This window comes from Hyalella azteca, unplaced genomic scaffold, assembly GCF_000764305.2.
Source record: "Hyalella azteca isolate HAZT.00-mixed unplaced genomic scaffold, Hazt_2.0.2 contig5158, whole genome shotgun sequence".
NCBI lineage: Eukaryota > Metazoa > Arthropoda > Malacostraca > Amphipoda > Hyalellidae > Hyalella > Hyalella azteca.
Genome location: NW_025935357.1, coordinates 12,084 through 19,894, shown reverse-complemented (window position 1 = coordinate 19,894; position 7,811 = coordinate 12,084). Strand labels below are relative to the sequence as shown.

The following is a 7,811-nucleotide window of genomic DNA, read 5'->3' as shown; positions in this document are numbered from 1 at the left end:
GATGTCGGCTTGTTCAACTTTTGAACAGAGTTATGTCATAACGAATATTCTTGATTCCATACTCACAGGAACGAGTAGATCTTTGTCCAAACAGCAATGCACTTTTGCCCTGTTATGTTTCATCTTGACGTAGTTTGATATAGCAAAGTGCGTATGATTGTTACGTGCGCAAAGCGTCTCATGATTTGGACAGTATGAGCCATTCTTTTTCTGAATGCTTGTTCATGTTTGCCAACATTGCGGCGAGAATTTCGTGAGCTTAAGGTAGTAGATAGGCAATTGGATTATCTCAGTAGATACAGCGGGTCACATAACCCTTTACCGTTAACCGAAGAGCAATTCAAGGAAAAATATTTCGAACAAAATCATGTATCGATTAGGGCGTTAGGTTGAGTGAATTTGCATTGAAAAATATTCCAAAGAAAACCGTGTGGCCGCTGAGTTTTTACGAAGGGTATATTGCTGTCTCTTATACACATCTAGATGTGTATAAGAGACAGGTGTGTGGATGTTGAATGTTTATCTTATGTTTTTTTCAAGTTATTATCGGTTTTACCTGCACTAAAAAGCTTGAAGCTCTTCCAAGGCTGACTAAAACATTGCGCCGCGCAGCCATCTCCAGCACCAGAAAACCGACCGTCACCATAACAGTGTACACCAGCAGCATGTGTATCTATGAGAAATGTCACACAAACGTCTTTATTATAAAAAGGCGAGATTTGTGGTAATATCAAGCTATTGCAGCTCCTACAATTTGTTCAAAGCATAAAGAACTGTTTAGCATTCGAGCCAAAAAATTACATGAGAAAAATTTAAGGGGAGTTCTGTCAAGGGATGAGGGTAAAGTGCAGAGAGCAAAGAGTATCTATGACGATGAAATTAACCATTAATTACGTTTAACTAATTGACCTTGGCATTGATCGCTCCCCGACCGACGATGTGGCCCTGGAACAGAAGCGCCTCCACGATGCATGCGACGATGAACAACGCGTAGTCGGAGTTAACAGGGATGGGATGCCTGATAGGTAATGATAAGTTCCAAATTAGAATTAATTTATGATTGAGCAAAATCAACTCATTATTAACGTGAATTTTAGAAGCAAAAGCATGTGGTTTTCATTTCAGGAGTAGTATTTTTTTCCAACGATGCATGATGGACAAATTTTCTATAATTGAGTTTGTTTTAAAGATAAGCAGAAGACAAAAACGAAAAAAGTTATCGTATATTAATCGAAATAGTTGCCAGGTTCATCGTCACTTCAAGCTGACAAAGAAATATTTGTAATTTTCAAGTTGACTAGATGAAGTGGATTCAAGTATCAGGTTTAGTAACTCCTCCCTTTATGCTCAGCCAGTCTAGAAAAGGAGCTATAAAACGTCATACTTACGTGCGTTTATGTGAATTTACTTATCACTTCCTTTTTTAAAGTTTTTATTAATCTACAATTTCGGTAAACAAATGGTATGCATCATTCAACTTTACGTAATAATTTAAAGTATAGAAGTAATTTTCTTCCATGCTTAAAAATTTCGACTCTAAATTTACATTTTCAATACTCGAGATTAGGACGACACGATTTACTTGCGGCACATGAGGATGTGGACGAAGGCAGTGAGCCCGTAGAAGAAATAAATGCTCATGTGATGCGTGTTGGACATCAAAACGAATTCGCCCCCTCTGAAGCCCCCGAAGAATTCAGCTGCAAGCAAACGGCTATTCATGACTCAATTTTTATGGTATTTTACTGTCGAAATTCTGTGCAATGAAATTCATAATTCATAGTTGATTATTTACGCAGTGATACATTGATATTCAGCTTCAGAAAAGATATCATAGAAAGGATTCCGGATCAAGAACTGGCCTGATTTAAAATACACATTGAATAATGAAAATCTCTCATGTCTTTGAACATTTGAAAAACATTAGCCTCGACCATTTATTGATCAGGATAATGTATTTTTTCCGAGCTTTTTCATTACAGCTTTGGACATTTTATCATCACTGGTGTACGCATTTTGAACTGCATATTCAAGTTAAAGACAATTAAATTAGACTATCAATAACATGAGCTAGAAAAGCAGGACCCGATACAAAAATAAAAAACACTTCATTCGAATGCAACCTTACTCACCAATAAAAGCGGTACTTGTGCAAATGAGCAAGATGTATGCGTCCATGGGAACGTTGGTGCAGTGACAAGCGTAATACGTCGAGAAGAGAGTGTTTTTGAAACTTGATTTATAACTTCCTTTGCCAAGCAGAATGGCTCCTCTCCTTGCAACGTGATACTTGTGAAGGATACTGTAGGTCCAAAACAAGCCAAAGAACGTGCACATAAAGCCCGGGAGTGAGTGCCCTAACAATGTTCCTGGATCCACCAGCAGAGCTTCCAGGGCTGAATGGGTCAAACCACCACGTCCAATGGCTTCTGGATGCATGGAATGATTTGAGACTGGTCCTTTCCCAATACCGGGATCCATTGCACAAATAATTATATTGCTGAGGAAAAACAAAGTAAATTTATTCACACGATTTTAGATCTTCTATGAACAAGTCACGAAAAGTAAAAGAATCGGTGACAGGCCACACCAGGCCTACTCTTCAGCGCCGACATCACTAATGTTATATTATGTTAAGGATTTAGATTCTTCGGAGAAAAAACAATTTTCACCGAGTCGAAGGTTTTTATGGGGACTGTCACCGTAAAAAAACTATTTTTTTTTTCCGGACGGAGCGTTTTGAAACTTGGTACACATATGTAAAACAGAAATTGATGAGTTTTTGTTCGTGTAAATTATTTTGAAAAATTAAAGAAAACGTGAAATTACCAGAAAAAAGTTAATAACTTTTGCAAATTACATGCTACACTGTCGAGACACATATCATTTGATTTGTAACAACATTATCTAGCGGGGATCTAGAGCCCCGATTTTAGATTTTCTTCATAGTTTTTCTTTTATGTGCGTTTTTTTTTTATTTTTTCACAATTTCTCCCCCCTCCCCCCCACCGCCACTCTCCTCCCCATGTATAAGTTAAACCACGCACAAATTCAATCAATGGCTCTTAAAGTTGCTAGGTAAGGTCATTAAAAATAGAATTGTATGTCTTTTATTGCTGTAGCTTGAATACTGTAAGAGTTAATAAGTTTTTAAGAAGGCGTTTTTTGGGTTTTTAAATTTTCCAAGAGACCCAAATAAAGTAAAATTATTCGAAAAAAATATGCCAAAAAATTCTTGATATTGTAGCCCAAGCTTTCCCTTGCCAATTATTTGCAATTATGGTACCAGCACGCGTCTTTAGAAAAAAACCTCATTACGTAAAATTTCAGGTACATGTTGACGCGTTTCGTTTGTCGAAATCTTCATTTCAATCTCGTGCAAACATTTCCTGAAAACTACAGCACCTGAGTAACTAAGAATTAGGTAAACCATTTGGAAAATTTTATGGCTATACCCACGGACCACAAAATGAAACTGAAAAAGTGTAGTTTTTGCAATGAATGCTCCATGGCGAGATTGGGCCAGTTAGGCGCAAATATTTATTAATTGCGCATTGTACTGGAATGAAGATTCCTTTCTTGATCTCATGGCCATTTCACCAATTTCGATAAGAAATGTTACAGAGAGCGTCTCATATATGTTGTTTCCGAGAATAACTGACGCTCTATTACAAAAAAGAGATGTCAGATTCCTATACCGTGATAAAAAATTATTGTGGTTGAATTACTGAGGAATGGACATTACTGAATGAATTACTAAAAGAATAGAGGAATAAATAAATAGAGGAATAAATTAATAAAAATTACATCTATTATCATCAATGAACATTATTTTATCTCCCCGAAACGCCATGGAGTTAAACGAACGCGGTTGTGCACTCAACGGGAGCGCTCTTCATTTATGAATAGGTAATTTTTAGGTCTAGCAATAGGGTCAGAATTTTTCAGCCAATTAGAAATTTTTCTTTTGAGGTAGAGTGTGCAGTCGCGACACAGATCACACAGATAAAAACGTTCCCAAACATTCAATCATTTCATGCATAACTGCTGCAATTCTGGAATAATTTAATGTGAGAAAATGAATGAAAACCTAGCACTTAATCCATGGATAAAGAAATCTCATATTATATTTTGTTATCTGATGCTGCTGTCCGCCAATGAAATTAAACAAAACTAAGATTTAGTTTTGAATGATTTTAAATAGTTTCAGATTTCCGGGTCATGGTCCCATTACTTGCTCTGTGCCGTGTGTGGTTTGGGTGACGCCTGGGGTACTTCTAACGTTAACATTTCGACTAAGCAACTTCACTTTACGCCCCCTATCAAGAATTTCAGGCAGTTCGTTGCACAACTCCGCAACATTAACTCGCAGGGTGCTGCTGTATCTCATCCCTACCTTGTTTTGTGCCACCATCGAGCACCAAGATACCCAGTGGGGATGTTCTGCCCCTGCTCTTCTGTTGAACACATGGAGTAAAGCTTTTATTGGAAGCTCTGCCTGAGCTCGGTCGGAACTATGGACTTGAGCACCTTCTTCATTTCAATCTCGTGCAAACATTTCCTGAAAACTACAGCACCTAAGTTACAAAGAATTTTGTAAAGCATTTGGAAAAATGTATGGCTATACCCACGGACCACAAAATGAAACTGAAAAAGTGTAGTTTTTGCAATGAATGCTCCATGGCGAGATTGGGCCAGTTAGGCGCAAATATTTATTAATTGCGCATTGCACTTGAATGAAGATTCCTTTCTTAATCTCATGGCCATTTCACCAATTTCGATAAGAAATGTTACAGAGAGCGTCTCATATATGTTGTTTCCGAGAATAACTGACGCTCTATTACAAAAAAGAGATGTCAGATTCCTATACCGTGATAAAAAAATTTTGTGGTTGAATTACTGAGGAATGGACATTACTGAATGAATTACTAAAAGAATAGAGGAATAAATAAATAGAGGAATAAATTAATAAAAATTACATCTATTATCATCAATGAACATTATTTTATCTCCCCGAAACGCCATGGAGTTAAACGAACGCGGTTGTGCACTCAACGGGAGCGCTCTTCATTTATGAATAGGTAATTTTTAGGTCTAGCAATAGGGTCAGAATTTTTCAGCCAATTAGAAATTTTTCTTTTGAGGTAGAGTGTGCAGTCGCGACACAGATCACACAGATAAAAACGTTCCCAAACATTCAATCATTTCATGCATAACTGCTGCAATTCTGGAATAATTTAATGTGAGAAAATGAATGAAAACCTAGCACTTAATCCATGGATAAAGAAATCTCATATTCTATTTTGTTATCTGATGCTGCTGTCCGCCAATGAATTAAACAAAACTAAGATTTAGTTTTGAATGATTTTAAATAGTTTCAGATTTCCGGGTCATGGTCCCATTACTTGCTCTGTGCCGTGTGTGGTTTGGGTGACGCCTGGGGTACTTCTAACGTTAACATTTCGACTAAGCAACTTCACTTCACGCCCCCTATCAAGAATTTCAGGCAGTTCGTTGCACAACTCCGCAACATTAACTCGCAGGGTGCTGCTGTATCTCATCCCTACCTTGTTTTGTGCCACCATCGAGCACCAAGATACCCAGTGGGGATGTTCTGCCCCTGCTCTTCTGTTGAACACATGGAGTAAAGCTTTTATTGGAAGCTCTGCCTGAGCTCGGTCGGAACTATGGACTTGAGCACCTGTGTCGTCTGCTCTACGACCAGCCTCCACGGCCTATGGTTCCTCGCTGCGGCTACCACTACCTTGACCCCAGCAACCTTCATTTGCGGGCGTGTGGACTAGCCCCGGCACCAACTCAGCACCGGCAATCCATGCAAGGATTGTTTAGTATTTCAGGTATGTCACCCTATCTCTCTGGGCACGGAGCAGGAGGTGATGAGGTACTAATTTCTATTCCTTTCACTTACGACCCGAGTAAATAATAAATCCCGTTTAAATTACTTTAATATTTTTATATCAGTTATGAATTTACATGGTTTTTTCTGAGAATCTCGCTGTATGATCTTCATGTAAATGCTGTATATTCTACACCCAATATAAAACGTGTGGAAAGAATTTGCACTTGCTCGGCGTTTTTTTTGAACTACGATTCGCGAATTTTGTCTCTGATGATCTTTTACCGAATCGAGCTTTTGCTTTCCACGTCCGATCTAACTTTGTGCCTTACTTGACCACCGTTTTTTAATTCTTCAGAATTTACGGGTTGAACAGACGCGTGAGCGAGTTGCGGCTCCATTGCCCCTTCACCCACGTTGAAGAAGGGCCGCTACATCATTTCATTCAGGCAGCATAGAGCCATTTATTGAAACTTTTGGCAATATCTGTCATCTTGTGATTTTCAATAAATCAAAGATTGTTTCAGCCGTGGTTTCACTCATAGTTTGCTTGCCTTCGAATTTATTTACCAAGTGCTCGTTCATCAAAGTTTTGTTCAGAAATTTCAGATGGTTTTAGTTATTAATGAAGACCATCTTGATCGATAACATTGATAGCAGAGTGAATAGAAAATTTATTTATTGAAATTTGCCTAGCTTTATCGGGAGATGGTTAAATCACCCTCTCTAGATGAAGTTGTTTAAATATAAAAATGTGAGGGACAAAATAATACAATAGAAAAAATTGATGTACGGTACTCAGCATCTAAGGTAATCAATAACACAATGACTAACTGTCGCAAAATGCAAACAAATTTGGGTCAAAAGAGGACCCCGTAAGCCGAAAGGGCAACTCCTACATCACAGAAAAATTCATTCCTTAATTAATCACTCCTAATTCCGCTGTACGATTAGAACGAAGTGCGCTGTGGCAAAAATCAACTAGTGTTTCGGGAAATTTTTAATTATTGAACTCATGATTTTGATAAATAGAGTTTCTAATTTAGTTGCTATGACTGTTTTTATTAGCATTTCCAAGAGTTCATCTTCAAAATTGAAATAAGCGAATATTCAATTTATCGAATTGTATAGAGTAAATGTACGACTAATATATTTTCTTACTCCTTACTCTCTTCTCCTGAAAAATGTATAACTGCAACTTGGAGGATAAAAAGGCTTGTTAAAGAGAGTCAATATTCGAGCTCCGTCCGCCACTGGGGCATCCAAGTAACTGCTAAGGAACTCTGCACAGCTTCTAAGCGACAAAAGCCCGGCGTCCTGAGGTTGCCCTTGAATTAAATGTACGGGAAATGGGAGCTGGACAGATGCTAGGAGGTGCCACTCTATGACCTATGGCTGGGGGAGTACGCTAAGACCCTAGGCTGATCATTAATTTCATTTTACAAGTCACGACTACTTGAACATGATTATTTAAAACGTAAAACTAATGAAGCAACATAGGAAGATTCGTGGGGCTTTTTCTTAGGCTTGTTTCAGGGACCGAGAGAGCTCATGAAGACTGCTGAAACATGAATATGAAATTCAGTAAATAAACTCATGTCATAATTCCTGTCAAATTAAGATCGAAGAACATTTTTAGTTTCGATTCAACTCATATACTCACAATAAAGTTATTCGGCGATAAATCCGTGAATTCGCAGTGCAGGAATCACGAGTATTTCTCACGCTAATGTACAGATTTCAATGAAATTTCGCACACGATTTTTTTTTAAATCTTCTACTCAAATTTTGACTGGCATTACTTCTGAGTTCCATTTTTTCTCAAGTCATACGGTTCAAACAATGATTTTTTCATTGTGAACCTCTTATAAGTGGGACTATACATAAGTTCATGATCAAGAAATTTGAAATTAATTTCAGGTCCATGCATCAATTTCATTGCATAAAAATTACT

The 7,811-nt window shown here is 37.8% G+C and overlaps 1 protein-coding gene across 2 annotated transcripts; it reads right to left on the bottom strand.

Moving 5' to 3' along the window:
- Window positions 1-532: 532 nt before the first annotated feature.
- Window positions 533-7,110, bottom strand: LOC108672110 (transmembrane protein 45A-like). Of its 2 annotated transcripts, none has more exons than XM_018159735.2 (5): window positions 7,019-7,110; window positions 2,133-2,500; window positions 1,583-1,700; window positions 910-1,018; window positions 533-673 (listed from the first exon to the last, which is right to left on the bottom strand). In XM_018159735.2, the coding sequence occupies exons 2-5, from the start codon at window positions 2,479-2,481 to the stop codon at window positions 536-538; spliced, it is 714 nt and encodes a 237-aa protein (XP_018015224.1). In that variant the 5' UTR covers window positions 2,482-2,500; window positions 7,019-7,110; the 3' UTR covers window positions 533-535. The 2 variants fall into 2 exon arrangements, with proteins under 2 accessions (XP_018015224.1, XP_018015223.1); XM_018159734.2 differs by having other exon boundaries at window positions 7,026-7,110.
- Between the last annotated feature and the right edge of the window lie 701 nt (window positions 7,111-7,811).